The sequence below is a fragment of the Megascapheus bottae genome, chromosome 21 (assembly GCF_031878675.1).
Source record: "Megascapheus bottae isolate mThoBot1 chromosome 21, mThoBot2.hap1, whole genome shotgun sequence".
In the NCBI taxonomy this organism is placed as follows: Eukaryota; Metazoa; Chordata; class Mammalia; order Rodentia; family Geomyidae; genus Megascapheus; species Megascapheus bottae.
The window spans coordinates 17748388-17773564 of NC_143529.1; the positions used below are offsets into that span (position 1 = coordinate 17748388).

General features: G+C 35.8%; 1 protein-coding gene across 3 annotated transcripts in view; it reads right to left on the reverse strand.

The window, feature by feature from the left end:
* The window catches only part of Kansl1l (KAT8 regulatory NSL complex subunit 1 like), a 99669-nt gene that overhangs the window by 42318 nt on the left and 32174 nt on the right, over positions 1 to 25177 (reverse strand). For 2 of the 3 annotated variants that reach the window (XM_090354739.1, XM_090354736.1), the window contains exons 4-5: positions 17289 to 17486; positions 11483 to 11604 (exon numbers count right to left, since the gene is read on the reverse strand). In XM_090354739.1, the coding sequence (XP_090210865.1) occupies positions 11483 to 11604; positions 17289 to 17486 (320 nt within the window). The remainder of the gene's footprint in view (positions 1 to 11482; positions 11605 to 17288; positions 17487 to 25177) is intronic. The other variant, XM_090354738.1, reaches the window with a different exon arrangement.

Below are 25177 nucleotides of genomic sequence, written 5' to 3' on the forward strand. Positions count from 1 at the left end.
ATACTTTTTATATTAATGAGAAACTAGAAATAAAGATGACTGTTGGTTTATGTTGACGAAACCAACAAAAACAATTAAATATACTATTGGTCAACAGAAAAAAAAGCAGATGTTACCCATATCTGTTTTAGCATATTAAGTCTTGAGAGAAGTCTAGCAAGAATACTTTATGTGTCAGAATAGTCTAAAGATCTTCTGTCATGTAGTTTGCTCAGGGATAGCACCCAGGCCTGGTCCAAGCACCATGACCCACAAAAAAAAAAAAAAAAAAAAAAAAAAAAAAGAATTAAATATCTGGGTGAAGTGGCTCATGACTGTAATCTTAGCTACTCAGGAGGCTGAGAGCTGAGGATCATAGTTCAAAGCCAGCCAGGGCACCAAAGAACTTTAGAATCTTATCTCCAATTAACCCCTACACAAAAGAGGTAGTGGGGCTGCAGCTCAAGGGTAGGGTAGTAGCCTTGAGCTGAAGAGCTCAGGGACAGCGTCCAGGCCCAGAGTTCAAGCCCCACGAACCACCAAAAGAGAGCAAGAAAGAGAGAGAGGGGAGGGGGGGAGGTAGAGAGGGAGGTGGTTCATGCCTGTAATCCTAGCTACTTAGAAGGCTGAAATGTGAAGATGAAAGTTCAAAGCCAGATGGGGACAGGAAAGTCCATGAAACTTTTAATCCCAATTAACCCCCAAAGAGCATGATTAAAGTGGTAGAATACTAAGCTTAGGGACAGTAACCAAACCCTGAGTTCAATCCACAAGGCGAGCACAAAAAAGAAAAATTAAAGAATTGAATAAGGTAGGTTTTCTAGCTTACATGTTTCTACATTCCTACACCTACCTTCTTAATCCAAATTATGTGCTTTCCTCTTTTATATACCAGCTATGCTGACCTCTAGTCCATTTGTGGTACCTTCTACACACACCTATATAGACGCTAATTCTGCTCCTGGAAGCTCTAGACATCTTCTTTCCTTGTAATTTCAAACATTCATTTGGAGTACCAGTTCTAAAGTGAATTCTAGATGTCTTGAGCCATTGCCTATAGCCCTCTAAAGACCAGATATAAGATGATCCCTATTTACTATTTGTTCATATCACTTCTCATGGTAAGAATTTTGCAGTTATTTCTATGATCATCTGGTAAATATCTGTTTTCTTCACCAGTCATGGTCCATAAATATCTATTTATATCTACTCCTGTATATGATTACACATTTGGCTCAGTAATTATTTTTTGAATGAATACAGAAATATATATTCACATCAAGTTAATGATTATAGCACATGTGTAATACATTGTACAGCTAAGTAATTAATCTGATGAAAGCCTGAGCCAAGAGTATCTTCAAACAGGTTACAAGAGCTTTAAAAAAAAAAGTCACCATGTAGAAATAGAACTCAGAGCCTTATGCCTACTAGGCAAGTACTCTAATATTGAGCTAAACCCCAACCCTATGGTATCTTGTTACTGAATCTAACTTTGGTACCTGGTATATTGTATATACATTTATTTATTTACTTGAAATAGAAAAAGGAAGGGGAAAAACAAAATGATTAGGAGGGGGTACAGGGAGGAAAAGTGAGAGAAAAACACAGAAAAGGATATCAATGTTCAAGAAGTAATATAACCACTACCTGATGAATGTAACTGTACTCCCTCTCTATATCACCCTGACCATAAAATACAAAAGTTAAAAAAGTCACCATGTCATTTTTCATAGAAATAAAAAATTAATCCAGTCTTTCTTGATTTGTTGTGTTTCTGAGTCCTTATTAAGAAAGTTTCGACCTATGCCAAGGAGACCTAGTGTATCTCCTATTCCTTCTTGTATAAGTGGGACTGTATTAAACTGTAGAGCTTCTGTATGTCAAAGGATATAGCTAGCAAATTAACTAGAAAGCCTACAGAGCGGGAGAAGGTCTTCACTAATCATACAACAGACAAAGGCCTCATATCTAAAATATACCTACAGCTCAAAATATTGAATCACTCCAAAACTAATCTCCAAAGAAACAACCATCCCATTAAAAGTTGGGCCAAAGACTTAAGGAGAGTCTTCCCTGAAGAAGAAATAAGAATGGCCTATAGACACATGAAGAAATGCTCGACATCTCTAGCATAAAAGAAATGCAAATCAAAACAACTTTCAGATTCCACCTTACTCCAATAAAATGGCCATGATCAAGAAATCTAATAACAACAGATGCTGGCAGGTATGTGGCCAGGAGGGATCACTACTACACTGTTGGTGGGAGTGCAAACTCATTCAACCACTATGGAAAGGAGAATGGCAGTGCCTCAAAAGACTAAACATAGAACTCCCCTAGGACCCAGCAATTCCACTACTTGGCATTTACCCAATCGTCCAGAAACAAGGACATACTAAACCCACTGGCACAACGATGTTCATTGCAGCACTATTTACCATAGCAAAGATATGGAATCAACCCAGATGCCCCTCAGTTGATGAGTGGACCAACAAGATGTGGTATTTATACACAATGGAATTCTATGCTGCTGTCAGAAAGAATGACATTGCCCCATTTGTTAGGAAATGGAAAGACTTAGAAAAAATCATATTAAGTGAAGTAAGCCAGACTCAAAGGAACATAGGCTCAATGGTTTCCCTCATTTGTCATAATCAGTAGAAACCTTGGGGTCTCCTAGCAGAGATTTACAATAGAACAAAACCTAGACACATACAGGAGGACGCCAAATGAAAGGACCTCCAGGAGAAGGAAACAAAAGCTATATAATGTGTGATTGTTGTCCTTAATGTACTATGTTATCTCTCATCTCTTTTGTTGTTCCTTGGTTATCTCATATTGTTACAGTATCTTGTCTTGTTATCTGATATATTGTATATATGTTTATTTGGTTATTTGAAATATGATAGGAAAGGTGGGAAAACAAGATGAGCGGCGGGGGTTGGGCAAGGAAATGGGGACCAAGACATGAGAAAGGGTATCAATGTTTGTGAAGTAATGCACCCTCTATCTGGTGAATGGAATGTAACCCTTCTATTAATTACAATTTTTAAAAAAGTAATAAAAAATTAAGAGCTGGGTGTGGTGGTTCACTCCTGTCATCCTAGCTGAGATCTGAGGATCAGAGTCTGTGAGGCTCTTACCTCCAATTAACCACTAGAAAACAGAAGTGGTATTGTGGCTCCAGGGGCAGGGCATTAGCCTTGAGCTGAAGAGCTCAGGAAAAATGTCCAGGCCCAGAGTTCAAGCCCCACAAACAACAACAACAAAAATTAATTGAGGGCTGGGAATTTGGCCTAGCGGTAGAGTGCTTGCCTAGCATGCATGAAGACCTGGGTTTGATTCCTCAGTACCACATACATAGAAAAAAGCTGGAAGTGGTGCTGTGGCTCAAGTGGTAAAGCTCTAGCCTCGAGAAAGTCCAAGAAGAGTGCTCAGATTCCGAATTCAAGCTTCACAACTGGCAAAAAAAAAATTAATTGAAAAAAGCACCACTAGCGGTTATCAAACCATTAAACTTCAAATTATTCTACAAAGCTATCATAACAAAAGCAGTATGGTCCTAACAAAAAGAAACTGGAAAAGCAATGATACTGAGAAGTAAAGCCATAAGTTATTACCTTCTTGTTTTTGACAAAGGATTCAAAAGTATATACTAGAGAAAAGATAGCCTCTTTAATAGTTGCCCCAAAACTAGTTATCTGCTTATAGGACATTGGAACATGATTCCTATTTTTTACCCTATACAAAAATGAACTCCAAAGGGATCAAAGAACTCAGAATAAGAAATTTTACTACAGAGTTATGTAGATAAAACCCTGGAAGTAATAGACAAAATTAATTAAGAATAAGACCCCAATTGTCCAGAACGGGAAAATAAAAAATAACTGCACCAAAGTATAAAGTTCCTATATAGCAAAAGAAACAATTATTAGAACCAGAAGACAACCATAGAATGGGAGGAAAATCTTTACCAGATATTCAATAAATGAAGAATACATATCCATAATATTAAAAAATTTCAAAAATTAAATAGAAAAGGAACTGACAGTTCTCAGAAGAATTGTAACTAGTTAATATACATATATATGAAGAAATATTTACCATCCTTAGCCAAAAAGTAAACATGAATCAACACTACACTGATTCAGTCTTACTCATCAGAATGGCAATCATTAAGAAAACAACATGCTCACACCTTTAATCCTAGCTTCTCAGGAGGCTGAGATCTGAGGATCAAGGTTCAAAGCCATCCCAGGCACAAAAGGACCTGAGACTCTTATTTCCAATTAACCTCCAGCAAATGGGAAGTGGGGCTTGGCTCAAGGGTAAGGTGGTAGTCTTGAGCTGAAGAGCTCAGGGACAAGTTAAAGCCCATGACCCACAAAAAATAAATAATAATAACATGATGGTAACAATGTGAAGGGAAATATAAACTAGTGCAAGCATTGTGGAAATTAGTAAGATGTTCCTCAAAAATTTAAAAATAGATGTAGCATGTGACCTTTCTATACTATTATTGGAAATATATTCAAATGAGTAAGTCATTATAAAAAATACCAACATTCTTGGGCTTACTGCAGCACTATTCACAGTAGCCAAACTATAGCATCAGCTAAAATGTCCAACAACAGATTAATGGGTAAAGAAAATATGATATATAGTATAGAACACTACTAAGCCATCAAGAAAAGTGAAATTACATCACTTGCAGGAAAATAAAATTGGAGACTATATATTGAGTGAAATTAGCCAAGCTCAAAAGCAAAATTTCTCATGATTTTGCTTACATGTGGAAGCTAGATCTAAAGGATTTACATATTTATTGAATGCTCATCTTTACATGTATGTGTATATAGGTACATAAATATATTTTCACACATAGAATATGATTAACTGAGGGACTGGTTGGGGGGATATGGGAAAAAGCAATGAAAGGTGAATATTTTCAAAATATAGTGTAACTATATATGAAGATGGTATAAGGAAATGCAAAGTTGTTGATCAAACAGATATTGGGGGCCAGGAGTTTGGCCTAGTGGTAGAGTGCTTGCCTAGCATGCACAAAGACCTGGGTTCGATTCCTCGGTACCACATACATTAAAAAAAAAAAAAGCCGAGAGTGGTGCTGAGGCTCACGTGGTACAGCTCTAGCCTTGAGGAAAGTCCAAGGACAGTGCTCAGGCCCTGAGTTCAAGCTCAGGACTGGCAAAAAAAAAAAGATATTGGAAGAATATTGAAAAAGTGTGTTATTTTGATTAAACTGTAATATAGTCACAGCAAAAAGCACAGTAAAAATTTTTGATTCAATTAATGTACATTAAAAATAGAGAAGTAAAAAAGCTTGTTGAAAGGAGTATTCGTGGGAGAGGGCAGGCAAACAGAGTTAGTTGATGTGGTTAAATGTGGTCAAATGGGTGGGTAAGGCAGAAGGACAGAAGGAGCGAATTTCATCAGGATGCATTACATGCATGTACAGAAATGTCAAAGTGAAACTCTTTCTGTACAACTAATGAAAAGTAATTTTAAAAAGTCATGAAAGGAGGAAAGGAGAGAAGGAAGAGAGAAAGGGAAAGGGAGAGAGGTACTTTCGTGTATACATAGAAATATAAAACTTTTCACTTTTTAAAATTAACATACAAGATACAATAGTAGCAAAGAAATATATAAAACTGATTGCAGTTACAATATCAGTAGACTTTACTTTTAAAGGATGGTGGGCATGTCAAGAAGAGGAATAGGTTAAACAAGCTAGCAAAATCCTGAGAACTGTTAAAAATCTGGGAATAGGAGGCTTACACTTGTTAAACTTTCTATACGTCTAAAGTGTTCTACAGCAAAAAGTAGAGAGAGAGAAAGAATCTTAATATTACAATGCTATTTATATCCACATCTCTGGCTTTTCACTGCAAGTTCTACTTCTGATTTTTGTGTCAACTACTGATGCTGGAACTCAAGACCTTGAGCTCTCACTTAACTTTTTGCTCATAGGGATACTGAAACACTGAACCATGCCTCTAATCCAACTTCTTGCTGATTAGCTGGATAAGAGTCTCTTACATTCATATGCTTTTCCAGGCTTTAGAATTATGATCCTAAGACCTTAGCCTTCTGAGCAGCTAGGATTATAAGTATGACCCATTGGTGCCAGGCTGCAACTTCAACTTTTTTAATTATAAAGACAGAGAGAGAGAAAGAAAGAGAGAGAGAGAGAGATAATGAATCTACCATGAGTACTCTATTTTTCTTCCTGTGAATTGAGACATAAGGTTTGTCAAACATTTCAATCTCATCTAAAACATTTCCATTTTAAGGCAAATTTAGAAATATGAAAAAAGCCAAAATATTTTCAAGGCCTCACCTGCTAAACAAAAATATGGTATGCTTTAAAGTTTTTATTTAAATCCTCCAAATATATTTTCTAAAATATTCTACTGTTATAATTTTCATATCCTTATTTTAGAGTTAATATTCCAAAATAAACATGTTCCCAATTTATTACATATAATCTATACACAATTTTAGTAGTCACATGGCATTCTGCCTAGTGACTGTGGAACAATTCATTAAAACTTTACAATATTAGATTTTTGGATTTTAGATTTACTATTGATCATAGATTTACAACACTAGAGATAAAAAGGGGAAGTAAGCTTTTTATAAGAGAAAGTCATTCATACTGGCACTAATTTCAAAACACAGCAGGATATAGTTTATTTCCCTATTGACATCATACATCTAACTAATATGATAATTAATGTCAGTCATGGGAATACAAATTATATTGAAAACATTGACTTGGAACATATCGCTAGCAAATAATGTTTTATCATAATTGAGAAGTGACTATTGAAACATTGTGAGAGCAAGAGAATTATTTTATATGTGACTACTTTGCCAGTTTAACTGAAGTTTTTCATTATGATATCCAGTTAGAAAGAATGGTTGTATTTCATGTGAGATAATTACCATTAGTGGTAATAAATAGAATGGGAATGATTGATTGGAATTTAATTTCCTATCACATTCTGAAGCTCATTAAGGCAAAAACAAACACCAAAAAATTAGACATTACTTCAAGTAGAAATTTAATTTCCCAGAGTCCATACCCCATGGGGTAAACAACAATCCATTTGCAAGATTTAATTCTCTTATAGAATATGAGGTTTGAAAGTTCATAAATATCTCTATTGAGATAAAATGTAATGCTTCATTTACTTGAATGTTCAATGTTATTTTGCTCAGTTCCTAGCTCAGATCTTAATAAAGCATTTTTTTAAAAAACTCTAAAAACTCTAATACTTTCCTGCAATTAAATAAGAAATGGGATTTAGAAATTAGTAAGTACCAAGTGTGTATAAGGTACCTTAGAAAATAATTGATCAGACAAGTTTAAAGACATTGTAAAGAATGATAATTAGGATATCATAAAATGGCCTCAAATTTTTAAAAAATTTATCAGACAATAAGTTCTATGTGATCCAAAAGTTTATCAGAAACAAATTAAAATTTTTGAATTTCTTTTAATCATATAATCAATTATAATATAATAAGATATAAAGTTCAAATAAATATTCCTTATTATGGAAACTACATTACCAAAGAAAATTACAAAATTGCCTATTATATATGTTTTATAGCTGTAAATATTATGCAACTTCATTGTTCTGCTAGTATTATCTTCATTAATTAATACATTTGTATTAATACACACATTTTACTTGAGCATGCACCTTGAAATTTACAAATGAGTGCAATAATTCTTCTCAGGCCATAAGGACAATAAAGATGTATGATAGCTACTTGTTCTTTTTCCTAGTCACTTCTCATTACCTTCTGTAGTCATGTATGAATACTTTTTTTTATTTAAAAAAAAAAAATAAGCTGGATGCAGTGGCTCGCACCTGTAATCCTAGCTACTCAGGAGACCAAGATCTGAAGATCATGGTTCAAAGCCAGCCAGGGGAAGAAAGTCCGTGAGATTATCGCCAATTAACCATCAGAAAGCCAGAGGTAGCACTGTGGCTCAACATGATAGAGTAATAGCCTTGAAATGAAGAGTTTAGGGACAGTGCCCAGGCCCCATGACCACCACCACCAACAGCAACAACAAAAAAACATCATTCTAAATAAAGACAGATTTGACAGGTAAAGGTAAGAAAAGATTATAAACTCTACAAATGCATCAATCCCTGTCACAGAAATTTTAAGATAAAAGGATAAAATGAGATATAATTGCTTTCACTATTAACAAATTAAATTATATACGTGTGAAACTAGATTCTTTCCATTCTAAGGTTCATATTTTTTTTGCCAGTCCTGGGCTTGAGCTCAGGGCCTGAGCACTGTCCTTGGTCTTCCTCAAAGCTAGAGCTCTACCACTTGAGCCTCAGCACCACTTCCAGCTTTTTTCTATGTATATGATACTGAGGAATTGAACCCGGGTCTTTGTGCATGCTAGGCAAGCACTCTACCACTAGGCCAAACTCCCGGCCCTCTAAGGTTCATGATTATTAGCGTCATTTAAATTTTTTTTCAAAATTATGAAAGAAACTCTATTTTCTTTTTATTCTTCTTGAGGTGTATAGATTGTGTCTTATTTTTTAACATTAAATCTAAGAAATATGGCATAGAAATAAATAAAAATATTTAACTTGGAAATATAGAACAGTGCTTCTCCTACTTTGTTACTGACACCAAACTACCATTCAGACCAAGAAATCTAACATTATCACAAACCAAGAAGCTCTCTACCTATTTAGGAGACTCCCTATCATACTTAATTTAGGAATACTGAAGTTAAATTACCTATTTTATTAGCCTCCTGGATAATTCAAGGACCTGAATACAATCTATTTATTTACCTTTCTCTGACCTATATACAACACACACATTTGGGTCATTTATTCATCATTGCTATTCATGCACACTTTTCTAAGCTACTCTAAATACATATTATTGTACGATTGCATAGATATGTATATCCTATAGTTATTTAATTCAGCTGATAGAATACATTTAAGTACTTCTCTGGCATCTGACATACGAAACTGTGTTTCCTTCAAAAGTGCTTATTACTCCTCAGTATTTGTATTCTCTTGTCTGTAATATATCCCAGTTTCTATGTTTTGGGTTAAAGAGATTTGCAGATGATGGCATGTATTATTATGAATAGTAGAATATTTATAAAACAATGTTATGAGCGTGGCTTACGCCTGTAATCCTAGCTACTCAGGAGGCTGAAATCTGAGGAACAAGGTTCAAAGCCGGCCTGGCATACGATAGGGCTTGAGACTCTATCTACAATTAACCTCTAGAAAACCGGAAGTGGTGCTTGGCTCAAGGGTAGGGTGGTAGCCTTGAGCTGCAGAGCTCAGGGACAGCACTCAGGCCCACTTTAAGCCCCATGACTCACAAAAAAAATTAAAGTCAATATTTTTATGTGAAAGTACTTCCATTTCTCCATATCCTTAAGAAACTGGTTTCATGGCCTCTTCAGATACACAGATCAGGAATGCTCAAGCCTTTATATAAAATGGTGTAATGTTTACATATAACCTATATATATTCTCTTGTAAATCATCTCTTTAAATCATCTCTAGATTACTTATACTACCTAACCATTGCAAACAGTTGTCATGCTGTACATGTTCAATACAGTGGCATTTTTTCTCAGATAATTTTTGTTTAGTAATGTTGGAATGCAAATGGAGAATGTTGGAACGCACATGGAGACTACACACTGATGGAGGCAAACTGTACACTTAAAATGAAAATGTATACACAAACACGCTATAAACATAAATATATATGTATATATAGTAGTACAAATATTATTACAATCACATATTATAAACCATTACCTCAGTGAAAGTCAATGATTCAAATTATAAATCACTTTATACTGTTACTATGACTCAACTAATTAAGGTTTTCATACGTGAGACTATCATGATTGCCTATTCAACATATAGACTCCTTTATTTTTAAAGTGAATCAGCAGTGATGCAAGGAATAAATATAAAGTCAAAAGAAAAAAAGCAAACCCAGCAGGGACAGTGGGCTCATGCCTATAATCCTAGCAACTCAGGAGGCTGAGATCTGAGGATCGCTGGCCAGCCAGGGCACTAAAGAATGTGGGACTCTTTTTTTGCAGGCCATGTGGCTTGAACTAGGCCTGGGCATTGTCCCTGAGCTCTTCAGCTCAAGGCTACCGCCCTACCCTTGAGCCAAGCCTCACTTCCGTTTAGAGGTTAATTGGAATAAGATTCTCAGGTCCTTTTGTTCCTGGGTTGGCTTTGAACCTTGATCCTCAGATCTCAGCATCCTGAGTAGCTAGGATTACAGGAGTGAGCCACCTTGCCAGGGAATGTGGGACTCTTATCTCCAATCCCTAGAAAACAGGAAGTGGTGCTGGGGCTCCGGGGGTAGGTCCGAAGCCTTGAGCTAAAGAGATCAAAAGCACAGCACCCAGGCCCAGAGTTCAAGCCCCATATCCACCCCACACACAGACACAAAAAGCAAATCCAAAATAATAATAACTAACCCAACATGAATAAAATTGTAAGATGATTAAAATTGGACTTTAAAATTAATTAGAAATAAAAATCAGAGAATTGCATTTTAAGGCTTAGTATATATTCATATATTCACTAATTTCATTAAGAATGTAATGGCTAAGGACCATGATTTCATCATGATATAAACTTTCCTCTTGGTCTTTAAATTGAAAAGTTATTAAAATAATAAATCATACAATTTATTAACATAAATTCTTTCTAATTCAAAAGTATTCTTACTCCTCTCTAATAATTAAACCAAAGCTAAAATTATAATTGACCTGAAAAAAATTAGATTGTGCACATCAAAAATAATATTCTATGAGTAATTATTCTATTATTGTCTAATTGCTTCTTTATACAGGAAACGTCTGAGAGAAGAATAAGAAAAAAATAGAACTCATGCTCTTCTGAGAAAAGGATTAGGAGTAAGAAACAATATATTCTTTCTGATATAGAAAACTGGTAATGATTATAGAACCTATTTTTAAATAGCTTCAGAAAAACTGCATTATAAAAGTAAGATACTAAATCAATTGAATAAAATTTAAGCTGAACTTAATGAGCTATTTGACAGTCTCCTGTTCCTAAACTATAGTTAAGTACTTTTTGTTTCTCAAAATTCATTCCAAGGATGAGTAAAATTAAAATATATAAAAGGTACAAAACAGAAAGCATTAGTTAGTAAGGTAGTATTTTATTACAAATGCTAGCATTGGTATGCTTTTTTAGGAAGGGCTATCAAATTTTCTGGAAACCTTTCTTCTTAGTTGCCAGTTTCATATTACCATAATTTAGTAAGTCTGTCATCCAAAATTATTATAATTATTAAAATTATTGGTGCCCCAATTATGCTCTAGCAATCTTCAATGTGAAAGAAAACAGTAGCTATAGTACTTATACATCAACAAAAGCTGTATCAATTAAGTCAAGTCACATACCTCCTGGAAATTCCATTAGCCAGACATCTGTGGCTACAGGATTTGGAGGACAGGGGTGATGAAGTTGGAGACAAGTTGAGTGGGGCAATCAAACTGTTGATGATTTCAGTCAACTGTGCGCTCTAAAGGGAACAATCAACGTTTTAGTACCGTTAACTGCAAAATGTGTGTTAACTATCTGACCTATAGTGTTTTCTTATGAAACATGAAAATATTCCTATTTTTAGTAATCATTTTAATCTACAAAAATATTTACAACACACTGATTTTTCCATTTTTATGCCACTCTTCATTTTAAATTACCCATCCTTTACCATATCCTTTGCAAATTACAACTATTTTTATCAATCCCATTCATTAAATAATGGAAATCATACATATAAATGCAGAAAATAAAAATAATGAAAAACCATAGTTCTAATTTATTAAGTACATATTATGAGCCAGACACTATTCTAGGTACCTTAGAGTCTTCTAATCTTTGAAATTAACCTGGAAAGTAAGTAATATTAGATGATAATAGTATTAGGTTGTATTAGAGCTACCGATATCATTATCAACACCAATTATAGATGAGTAAATCATAGCAAAAAAAAAAAAGGATAAATGGCATGGAGCTAAGTAGATTTCAAATTCAGGCCCAAATCTAATGCCACACTAACTTCTCAATTTTTCCATTCAAAAATTTGAGGTTAGCAGGGTGCCAGTGGTTGCCTGCAATCCTAGCTACTCAAGAGGTTGATATCTGAGGATAGTGGTTCAAAGACAGCCTGGGCACGAAGGTCCATGAGACTCTTATCCCTAACCGCCAGAAAAACAGAAATGATGCTATGGCTCAAGTGGTAGAGTGCTAGTCTTGAGCTGAAGCGCTCAGGAACAGGGTCCAGGACTAGAGTTCAAGCCCCATGAACAAGCCCCAACTACAAAAAAATGAAAGAAAGAAAAGAGATTTGGATTTCACTTTCTTTTTTTCTTTTGGACAAAGTGTTACTATGTAGCCTAAATCTTTTAGGTTCAAGTGCTGGAATTACAAACATATACCACCATGCTTGGCAAGAATAATTAAATTACTTAGGTAATCCATGTTCACTTTAGAAAAATTGTAAAATATGAAGATTAAAAACTATAAAGAATGTCGATGTAATTTGCAAAGTAAACTATTCCTATTGGTAGGTATTTCCAGATCTAGATAGTTTTCTTATTATGTGTGAGAAGATAGTATAGCCTCCCTGTATAAAATTAAAGAGGCAGCTCTGGACCTGGCTGGCTTTGAATAACAATCCTCCAGATTTCAACCCGAGTAGCTAGGATTACAAGTGCGAGCCACCAGCAGCACCTGAATGCACACATTTAAAAAAAATAAATCCTGCACATCAATTTCCAAAGTAGTTTTTCTCCCTTAATAGAGTATGATTATCTTTAAAAATTATGTAGATATGTTTCATACTTTTCATTGACTGTAATATTTTACCATAAAATATACCTCTACTAAATATTTATTAGCACCTCTTCATTTCTATAAACCTCATAATGCTATTAGAAAATACAAGTAAGGAATATGATAGTTAAATCTAATATCTAACTTCTTCAAAAAATTTCATAATAAAAATCTTAGAGTAGTTTTTTATAATTTTCTCAAGCAATGTGTACCTCATGACAATTTCATAAATAGTTACTGAAGGGTAGAGAGCCTGCCTAGCAGGCACAAAGCCCTGAGTTCCAACTGTAAGTAAATAAATGAATAAATAAATAACTGAGGGGAGGAGAGAGGTACTAGAGTTTGAAGGCAAGGCGTTATACTTTCTGGGTAGGCAATCAAGTCCTTACACCCCAGACTTAGTCCTTTTTGCTTCAGTTATGTTTCAGATAGACTTTCATGTTTTACCTCGCTGGCCAGGGATACAATCATTTTGTCTGTACATCCTGAAAAACTGGGGGTCACAGGTGTGAGCCACATGCCATTCTTGATGGGTGAACTGGGAAGTCTTGCTCAATTCTGTGGGTGCTGGCCCCAAATCTTGATGTTTCCTACCTCCAACTCCAACGTAGCTGGGACTAGACATATGAATCACTACACCCATTTTCAATACCATTAAAAAGTACAATTTTTATCAATTTGGCAAGTACTCATTAGTCTAGTCATATGATATATCTGTGGACTACCTCACATTTTCCAATCTGAGACAATGAAATATTCTTCCCATCATTTTACCTCCAAATATATTATCTAGACTCTTTCCAGCTATTGGAGTTTACCCATCAGGTATGTGAACCATGGGTCAATCGCAGCATTTAAAAGCCCTGCTGTTACCTTACAATCAGCCAAACTTGGTTCAGTCTCATATACCAAAATCCATATTATGGAATGTGAAATTGGAAGTAACAATGGCATCAAGGAAAGTAAACTAACACATGCATACTTTGAACTCTAATAACAAAAACTATCCATTTTAAGCAAAATACTTAACTATTGTAACAAGGTTTCTAGTATAAATATCCAAGTAGGATATTTACTTTGATGAATTTATTTTAAGTCATCTTCAGCATTGAAAATAGGGCTCCTAGCCAGGCATTGGTGGTATACACCTGCAATCCAAGCTACTCAGGAGGCTAAGATCTGAGATTTACAGTTCAAAGCCAGATCAGACACGAAAGTCTCTCTCTCTTTCACAATCTCTCTCTCTCTTTCACAATCTCTCTCTCTCTCTCTCTCTCTCTCTCTCTCTCTCTCTCTCTCTCTCTCTCTCTCTCTCTCTCTCACACACACACACACACACACACACACACACACACACACACACAGATTCCAAAGCCTTTAATCTTCCCATCAACAATGTGACCTAAAATGTATGTGCTACCAAATGCATTCTGTACAGGATACAACTGCCTAATACTCCACTGTCACTGTCACCATTTGCAGATTTTTAACCTTTTTTTTTTTTTTTTTTTTTTTGGTCAATTGAGGGCTTGAACTCTGGGCATGGGTGCTGTCCCTGAGCTCAGCAACAGCACCCAGGCCCAGAGTTCAAGTCTAGCACTCTACCACATTGAACCACAGTGCCACTTCCTTCAGGTTTTCTGGTGGCTAATTGGAGATAAGCATCTCAGGGACTTTGTGTGCTGGCTGGCTTTGAATCATGATCCTCAGATCTCAGCCTCCTGAAGAACTAGGATTACAGGTATGAGCGGCTGACACCTGGCCAGATTCTTAATTTTTTAACAAAGGACTTTGTAATTTCATTTTGTCCTATAGGCTTTACTAATTAGCCAGTTCTGATAATGTCTGAAGGTCTACCAAAACAAATTAGTAGTATCAAAGTTCCCAAAATGCTTGTTCCTTCTTTCCTTCATTCTCCAATTTTCCTTCTTCCTTTTCCCTTTCCTGCCTTCCTTTTAACTTATTTAATTCATTCATTCATTATTGTTTTTGCCAGTCCTGGGGCTTGACCTCAGGGCCTGAGCACTGTCCCTGAGCTTTTCCACTCAGATTAGTATTCTATCTCACTTGATTTACAGTTACACTTCTCACTTTTTAGTTTATTAGAGATGACTCTCAAAGACTTTCTGCTTCAGCTTGCTTCAAACCTTGATCTTCAGATCTTAGCTTCCTGAGTAGCTAGGATTATAGGCATAAGCAACTGGCACTCAGCTAATCTTTTGTTTTTGAAATAGGTTCTCTGTCTAAAAGCCAGCCTTGTTTGGAACTTGCTGTGTAGCTGAATCTGGGTGGAACTCAATGCTCCAGGCCTCAGTTTTTCAAATGCTGGGATTATAGTTGTGTACCACCACACTGAGCACTAAAAAGGTTCTTTGAGGGCCAGGGCCTACTGGTAGACTGCTTGCCTAGCAGGCACAAAGACCGAGGTTCGATTCCTCAGTACCACATACATAGAAAAAGCTGGAAATGGTGCTGTGGCCCAAGTGGTAGATCTCTAGTCTTGAGAAAACCCAATGCTATGCTCAGGCCCTGATTTCAAGCCCAGGAGTGGCAAAAATAAAAATAATTTTTTTTAAATGGTGATCTTTCTAGAATTAGTTTAATCACTCTACTTTTTAGTAAGCCATGACCAACAAGTGCAAAAAGAACAATGGAGAAGGAAAGCAAAGGCTGGCCAGAGAGAAAGAGGGAGAAGTTTATGAGACTATTCCTAGTACTATCTTAAAATATTGCTAATGTAGTATATTCCAATTAACGAAAGGTAATTGCCAAATAACTTCCTGCATTACAAAATGTTCTTCAGAGTGTTTAGCTTACATATTCCAACAAAGGACAACTAAGCAATTGTAGGCATAAGATGGAGTGGAAGAATGTCTACTGTATTTTGCTTGACAAAGAACCAAGTACTAACTTAGTTTATAGTCAGTTAATATTAGAAATACCTAGGAGAGTTAGAAATAGGCGAGTGTGAAAGTATGTAATTTCCCACAGGATCCATTAATCATGTCGTATGGGCAACACAGGTTATGCCTCATCTAGTTATAAAGGATTTATATTGGATAGATACAAAAAGAATAAACTCTGCGAATCATTCACAGTAGAAGTGAGATGCTAGGGAAGGAACTGTAACCACAGTAGTTTTTTAGGAGCTACTTTATATTATTATTATTATTTTTTTTTGCCAGTCCTTGGCTTGAGCTCAGGGCTTGAGCAATGTCCTTGGACTTTCTCAAGGCTAGCACTCTACCACTTGAGCCTCAGCACCACTTCCGGCTTTTTGCTATGTATGTGGGGCACCAAGGAATTGAACCCGGGTCTTCTTGCATGCTAGGCAAACACTCTACCACTAGGCCAAACTCCAGGCCCCTTTATATTATTTTTAAATAAAGAAATATGTGTTCCAATCTCAATAAATTAGTCAAACTATTTAGATTTAATAACTACTGAAAATGTATAACACTATTCTCCACCACTGAAAAAATGAGAAATAAATATTAAAATATTAATATCAATGGGAAATATTGATTAGAATATTAATGAGAATGTTACATATATATATGAGAATCTTAATGAGAAGTTTTGCTAGAAAAATAGAGTTTCTAATTCTATTGCAAATTAATTCTTATTTTGTAGCTATGCACTAACACCTACATATCAACTTAAATAAGTGTATCAACATAATAGAGACAAGTAATATAACTAATATTTAAATTGCATGCAGTGTCAAATAGCCAACTTTAATTATACATATCCCAGGAGTACACACTTACAGTGATATTTATTTGAATAGTGTGTTACTCTTTCATTGCTGTGACAAAATTGAAAAAGGGAAACAACAGAAGAAAAAGGATTTAGTTTGGCTTCTGGTTTCAGAGATTTCACTGCTCTGTTGTTATGAGTCTGTGATGAAGTACAATATCATGGTGTCAGGAGGACATGTCAGAGCAAACTTGCTCACCGCACAGTAGCCAGAAAGTAGGGAGTCACAGAGCCTGGGACACAGAATGTACTTCAAAAACATAGTGACCTACTTTTTCCAATCATCTCTATCTACTAATTGCCACCAAATTATGAATGCATCTACATATCAACCTCCTGATTAGATGAGAGACCCCTGATCTACTAACTCTAATGATTAGGGCCACTATCTGGTTACCAAGCCTTCAATACATGAACATCTTCATGAACTACTTCATATCTGAATCATAACCAATAGTTTATAAACTGATGAAAAGTGGGCTCAACTTGTGAGCACTTTTCCTACCAAGTGCAGACCCTGAGTTAAAACGCCAAGGGTTGTCCACAAAAAAAAAAAAAAAAATGGGTGAGGAATTATTTCACATGATAGATACTATACTCTAACTTTACCTGTTTCTCTATGTTTCGAAGAAGCAGGGTAGGGCTGCTTGGTGACATCTCAAAATCTTGCTCTGGTAAAGGATCTTGACTCCCCTGGTGAGCCTGGGAGTTCCCTGTAGTATGTAACAGAGCTGCTTGGTCTGTGAATTGTATTTGTTTTTTCAAAATGTCTTTTGGAAGTTGACATTCTTCCAGGATCACTATCCCCTAGACAAACAGCAATGCAAGAGTTGAAATGAAAACAAATTCATAGCTAAATTACCTTCAGTACTACGGTGCACATGAAACTTCAGGCCCTGTTATTATCTCTTAGGAACTCTGAAACATACCACTGAAAATAGTGTTTATTTTCTATCTAACAATCAGCTCATGTAAAACATGGTTAATCTAATACATATGGCTTAAAGGCTGGGATTGTAAAATGCTGTTGTAACTGTCTTGTATGCAGAATATTTTTCTTTTATTAATTTCAACTATTAATACAAAAAGCATGAAATATTTAAAATAAAAGTAAATGCTTACTATGCTCAGAATATAGACCTCTCAAATTGGAGAGTATTTCTTGATATAATCTGATATTTTGGTTGCTATTATTTCTATTTGACTTTACATTTGAGCACTGTGGATTTTATAAGTTAAAGTATTGAACTCACTGAATATCTAAACAACAATTATCTCTAATCTAGCTCCTTTTAGAAAACACTAGTGATTCTTGCTCTGTGGCTGCCAGCTAGCAAATGGGCAATGGAGACAGGAAAGAAGAGGGGAAAGGGTTTTTTAAAGTAGTATTTTAGGAGCTACTTTACATTATATTTTAAAATAAATATATATTCCAATCTCAATAAACTACTTAGATTTATTAACTACTGTAAATATAAAACACTGTTCTTTCTCCACTGAAAAAAGTGGTATATATACACAACATAATTTTACTGATGTATTAAAAAATGAAACTGCATCATTTGTTAAGAAAGAAAGAAAGAAAGAAAGATGACCGAAAAAATCATGGTAAGTGAAGTAAGTCAGGCCCAGAGAAGCACACATCTTTTTTCTCATATGTGGAACCCAGAATTATAAATTGATAATGAACTTTGGGTGGTATCGAAAGGCATGTAAGCATACTAACCAAATTATGGTAGATTCAGGGGAGAACTCAAAATGATGTAATTCCTTAGAAAGACTAACTTACAGTTTAACAAAATAAACACTCAAAAGGCTCTGAGATCAAGGGGAGGAAGGTAAATGAATCAAGAGGGGGGAAGAGATTATAGTCATAAAATTCAATGAATATCTGCCAGACTCCAGTAGCTCATGCCTATAATCCTATCTACTCAGGAGGCTGAGATCAGAGGATCATGGTTCAAAGAAGCCCAGGCATGAAAAGTCTGTGGGATTTTTTTTTATCTCCAGTTAACCACCAGAAAACTGGAAGGCTGTGGCTCAAAGTGATAGAACGCTAGAGTTGATCTGAAGAGCTCAGGTACAGAGCCTCCGCCCAGAGTTTAAGCCCCATGACTGACAATAAAAAAATAAAAAATGAGGGCCAGGAGTTTGGCCTAGTGGTAGAGTGCTTGCCTAGCAGGCACGAAGACCCGGGTTCGATTCCTTGGTACCACATATATAGAAAAAGCCGGAAGTGGTGCTGAGGCTCAAGTGGCAGAGCTCTAGCCTTGAGAAAGTCCAAGGACAGTGCTCAGACCCTGAGCTCAAGCCCAGGACTGGCAAAAAAAAAAAGTCAATGCATATCTTACAAAATTAAGAATATTGAGGGAAGGAGTGGTGTTGAGAGGGATGGGAGAGAATGATGGAATGTGTGACATTGATCAAGATGCATAGTTTTCATGAACTGCTTTTTTGAATGCCAACTCCTTTGTACAAAGATAATAATAATAATATAACAGTAATAACAAAAACAGTCTCAAGGACTTTCTGGACAAGGCTAGCTTCAAACTGCAATCCTCAGATCTCAGCCTCCTGAGAAGGTAGGATTCATTGGCATGAGCCCAGTTTTCTACATATTCTTGACTCCTTTTTGTTTGTTTTATTATTTCTTGTTTTGCTATTTTACTTTTTATTATTTTTTTTTGCAAGTCCTGGGCTTGAGTTCAAGGCCTGAGCACTGTCCTTGGACTTTCTCAAGGCTAGAGCTCTACCACTTGAGCCTCAACACCATTTCTGGCTTTTTTTCTACGTATGTGGTACCAAGGACTCGAACCCGGGTCTTCGTGCCTGCTAGGCAAGCACTCTACCACTAGGCCAAACTTCTGGCCACTTTTTATTCTTTTAAGGATGATGTACCTTTTTTTTTTTTGCCAGTCGAACTTGAACTCAGGACCTGAACACTGTCCTTTGTCTTTCCTCAAGGCTAGCACTCTATCATCACTTGAGCCACAACACCACTTCCAGCTTTTTTTGATCTATGTATGTGGTACCGAGAAATCAAACCCGGGTTTTCATGCATGAAAAGCAAGCACTCTATCACTAGACCAAACTCTTGGCTTTCCTACCTTCCTCCTCCAAGCCTGTACAACTCATACTTCGTTTCTTTAAATGCCATAATACTTCATCATTCTTGAGACTGATGGTTATTTAATGTCACCAAACCTTAAAAAAATGCCTTTTCTACCTTATGTCCATTAAGAAAACTATCCTCCAGAATCATACAGGCATACCAACTCTTTCTCTTGATGTTTTCTCTGATTGTCTGACCCCTAAATGTTCCATGTCACTTCTGTATGTTACTAAAGCATGTATTATTATGTATTATTGGACATCATATATCATATCACAATTGTTTACATGTTATCTCTCCCTTATCAGAATATAAACTCATGCTGAGCACTGATGACCATATCTACAATCCTAGAAACTCAGGAGCTGAGATCGAAAGGATCACAGTTTACCATCAACCCGGGCAGAAAAGTCTAAGATACTGTCTCCAAAATAACCAGCATAAAGTTAGGCTGAAGGCATGGATCAAATGGTAGAGATCCAACCAAGCAAGTGAGCCTAGGAAGCACAAGGCCCTGAGTTAAAAAGAAGAGAATATGAACTCATGAACTGTCTTTGTCAATGTTCTCGTCCTAGGTGAGAGGGGACAAGTGGCATGGTTCAAGAACTCTTATCCTTCTTCTTTTTTAATTTATATTTATTTATTCTGATTGCTTTGGTGCCCATCCCAGGACTTGAACTCGGGCCTGGATGCTGTCCCTGAGTCTCTTTGTGTTCAAGGCTAGTGCTCTACCACATGAGTCAGAGCTCCACTTTTGTTAGTTAATTGGAAATAAGAGTATCATGGATTTTCTTACCAGGGCTGGCTTTGAATCAATCTTCAGATGTCAGCCTCGTGAGTAGTAAGGATTTCATGCACAAGCCAATGGTGCCAGCTCATAATTTTTATTAACTTTTCATCTTCAAATAATTTTACAAGGGGTTATTTATGTGTGTAATGCATCTTGATTGGAAACAGCCCTTCTATCATTCTCTCCCTCTTACCTTGTCCTTTCTCCACAAATTACATTAAGTTTCCTACTTTTTCACATACATACATTATTATGACTGAACTCGTCTACTGTTCCTTTTTCCATGTATTCTTCCTTTCTTACTACCATCCCCTATATAAAAATATATATGAGCTTCCCATTTTTGTAAAGGTGTACGTTAATACTTGTTTTTGTAAAACTGTACTTTCCTGCATACTGTATTTTAGTCAATTTAATTGGGTATATAAATGTGTATGTGTGCATGTTTAGATAGATGTTCTGATTCTTAAGGTCTACTATGAGGCTAGAAGTTTGGCCTAGTGGTACAATGCTTGCCTAGCATTCACGAAGTCCTGGATTTGATTCCTCAGTACCACATGCATAGAAAAGCCAGAATTGATGCTGTGGCTCGAGTGATAGAGAGATAGCACTGAGGAAAGGCCAAGGACAGTGCTCAGGCCCTGAGTTCAAGCCCCAGGACTAGGAAAAAAAAAGATTTACTATGAGAAGAGACATGTACCCTTTGTCTTTCAAGGCCTGACATATCACTCAATATTTTTTCCCTACAGATTACATAATTTCACTCTTTCTGATATCTGTGTATATATACCATGTTTAAAAAGTATAATTTATTCACCTATCATGGAAACCTGGGCTGTTTCTATCACACGGCTGCTATGAGCAGTGCTGCCATGAACAGCGGTGCATGGATGCCTTTGCTGGATTCTGTCCTGCAGCCTTTCAGGTAATGTCCAGGAGGGGGATTGCTAAATTACATGGTAGTTCTAATTTTAGTTTTCTGAGAAATCTCCATACTTATTTTCATAGTGGTTGCACTAATTTACATTTCTACAATTTACATTCCCCCAAACAGTATATTAAGGTCCTTTCAGCTCCTCCCCAACCAACTTTGGTAGTTATTCATAACCCTGATTATGATTATTCTGACTGGCATCAGGGGTATCTCAATGTTGTTTTGACCAGCATTTTCTTTATGGCCAGGAAAGTTCAGCATTTCTTCATGGATGTTTTTACTTCTTCTGACAAACATCCAGTTAACTCCTTTGTTCATTTGTTGCTTGGGTTGTTGATAATTTGGATTTTTTCCCCTCAGTCCTGGGCTTGAATTACGGACTTGGGCACTGTCCATGAGCACTTTTTCTCAAGGCTAGTACTCTTCCATTTGAGCCACAGCACCACTTCCAGCTTTTTCTGTGTATCTGATACTGAGGAATCAAACCCAGGGATTCATGCATGCTAGACAAGCACTTTACCACTATGCCACCCTCCTGGCCCATGGAGTTTTACTTCTTTAGATCCTAGCATATTTTGGCTACTAGACTTTTGTCAGATAAATCAGTAGCAAACATCTCCCATTCTGTAGGCTGTTATTATCCAGTCTTTAGCTATACAGAAGCTTTTTACCTTAATATAGTCCCATTTGTCAAATCTCGCTCTTATTAGCTAAGCTTCAGAAATTCTATAACCGTATTTGGTGAATGTTTATACATACTAAGAATACAGAACCATGCAAACAAAAGTTTTCCACAAGCAAAGTTACAAAGAGATATACAGTAATATTTAGATTAAATACTATTTTGTGGGATTGCATGAGGTCTATTTATATTTCTCCTTCTATGAAAAATATATTTCAAGTTTCAAGCACTCCATAATTTGTAATACTTAAAACTTCAAGCAAGCTATAATTTTAAGGAAACAATGTATTTTTAAGTTAGAGAAGTGCCATGTTATAATTTCCCCAGATGGAATTAAAACAGTACTTATTTTGCAGCCATTGGCTTAACATTTAATTGCTCCAATAAACTAAAATGTTTCAAAATTTCAGAACTCTATAGGTTTATACTCACTACTGTAGATCCTACATGCATACTAGATTCCTATGTGTGAAGATAAAGAGTAAAGAGGGGAGAAATTTTTTAAAAAAGAAAAAAAAGATAAACAAATTTTAATTTAAAAAATTTCAATGTAACAACAAACGTAACTGTCATTTCTATTCAAATAATTCCACTTTTTTTATTCTCCTAGAGATGTCTTTTCTTTAATGTCTCATTTTTCCAATCTCCTTCAGGACATCTCAACATAATTGTCCAACAGGACTTGACAATCATGATATGAGAGAGCTTAGTTTAGCAAATGTTATAAAACAGAGGTGATTTGTTCATTCTTGGAAAGTGAAGATCAATAACAAAGAAGAGAAAATGGCTAAAATAATTTGCTCACTTGAGTTAGTGAAACTATTAATAATACAATGATCCACCATTATTTTCCTTTGCCTTTGGAGAGAATGGGACAGGGAAAATAACCTTAAGTGTCAATAGAAAACTCTAACATATAACCCTTAAAAAAAACCCATTATCTTTTAAGAGATCAATATTAGGCTCACAGCTGTGAGATGGTTTTAGAAACTACGTGGCTTTTGTCTCTGCATTCTGTCTTCACATACAGTCTTTCTGTTGTTCTCTAGACTTTCTAGATACTTCTGATTTCTATGTTTAGAGATACTACTAAATATTTCTCTGCTTTCATCTTTATAATATACTAGAACTAGTATATTTCCCTGGCATATTCTCTTTCTTCATTAATCAATTACTTAACTGTCATAATAGATATTACTAAAATAGAAATATATGTTCTTTATTGGTTCAAGAAAAGTACTCAAAATATAACCAGGCATTCAAGTCCATCTGTAGAATTTTTCTTTCATCATACCCGTAATCCCACATACTTGTGAAGATCAGGAAGATAAAGATTTGATGCTACCTTAGGAAAATGTTAGTGAGACCTCCATCTCAATGATAAGCCAAGCATAGTTGTATACACATGTTACATCGAGGAATATGTAAGAAGATCATGTCAGGAGCTGGCCCTAGACAAACATTAGATCCTATCTTTTAAAAAAAAACTAAAGCAAAAATGAACTTAAGGCAATCCTCCAGTATTAGGGCATCTGTCTAGTAAATGTGAGACCCTGAGCTAAAACTCTAGAACCACAAGAAAAGAGAAGAGAAAAGAGAAGAGAAGAGACAAGAGAGGGACAACTTTTTGTTATCTTGCAGTAGTAAAGAATCTTACATAACACTCAAATGGATTCAACAATGAAATAAGTGATAGACTAGATTTCATCAAAATTAAATCCTTTGTTTTTTTTAAAGAAAAATCTGCACACCCGTATTTATCACAGCATTTTTCACAATAGCAAAGCTGTAGAATCAGCTTAGCTACCCAACAAACAATGAAGAGGAAGAAACTGTAAGCTATGTACACCATGAAGTACTATTCAGCTACAAAGAAGAATGAAATTATGTCATTAACAGGGAAATATATAGAACTGGAGAGCATCATGTTGAGTGAAATAAGCCAAGCTCAAAAAGCCACCTGGATGTTTTGTTCATATGTAGAATCTAGACTGTAAATAATGGTGAGGACAGTAATGACAAGGCATATCTAAAGGACTGTCTAAAGGAGTGGGGGAAAAGGAGAAGGAAAAGGAGAAAAGGAGAGTACAAGAATGGTAAAAAGGATATGTGTGTGCACACACGCATGCACACACATACACAAAAACAGCATCATGAAGCACTAAACACTGTTAGAAAATGGGAAATAGAAGAGGGTGAAGAAATATAATTGAGATGGTAAATTAGTTCAAAGTACTCTGTACACACCTATTACCATAATAAAATCCCCCTTGTACTATTAGTGTATGCTAATAACAAATAGTATTCATTAAAAAAACTCCCACAAAATACAGTAAAAGATGTGTTTACATATGCTATTAAAAAAGACACAATTGAAAAAATTAAGTCAAGTGAGGCTGGATACTGGTGGCTCACATTTGTAATCCTAGCTACTCATGAGGCTGAGGATTGCAGTTCAAATCTAGTCACACAGGAAAGTCAGTGAGATTTTTATCTCCAATTAACCAGAAAAGTGGAAGTGTTGCTGAGGCTCAAAGTGGTAGAGTGCTACCCTTGAGCAAAAAAGCTCAGGGACAGTGCCCAGGCCTGGAGTTCAAGTCCCACAATGAGGGGAGGAGGGCCGTGGCAGGGGGAAGAAGAAGAATCAAGCCATATGAGGAGAAGAAAATATTCAGAATAAATTTGAAAATCATACATCCAATATATGTAACTCTGTAATATGCAATATAACTCCCTAGATATGTTAGATTTACTATACTAAGAGTGAACAAAGTCCTGAAAAAAAAAAGTCCAGGACTGGCAAAAACAAACAAACAAACAAATACTAATAGTCAAAACCATATGAATATGCTTGCCAGGGACTATGAAGAAGGAGAAAGAGATAATTACTGTTTAACTGGTACAGATCTTTGGTTTCAAAAGATGGAAAGTCATAGACTTTCCTTAAGGATGGCTCATTTTACTTACTACCACTAAAATG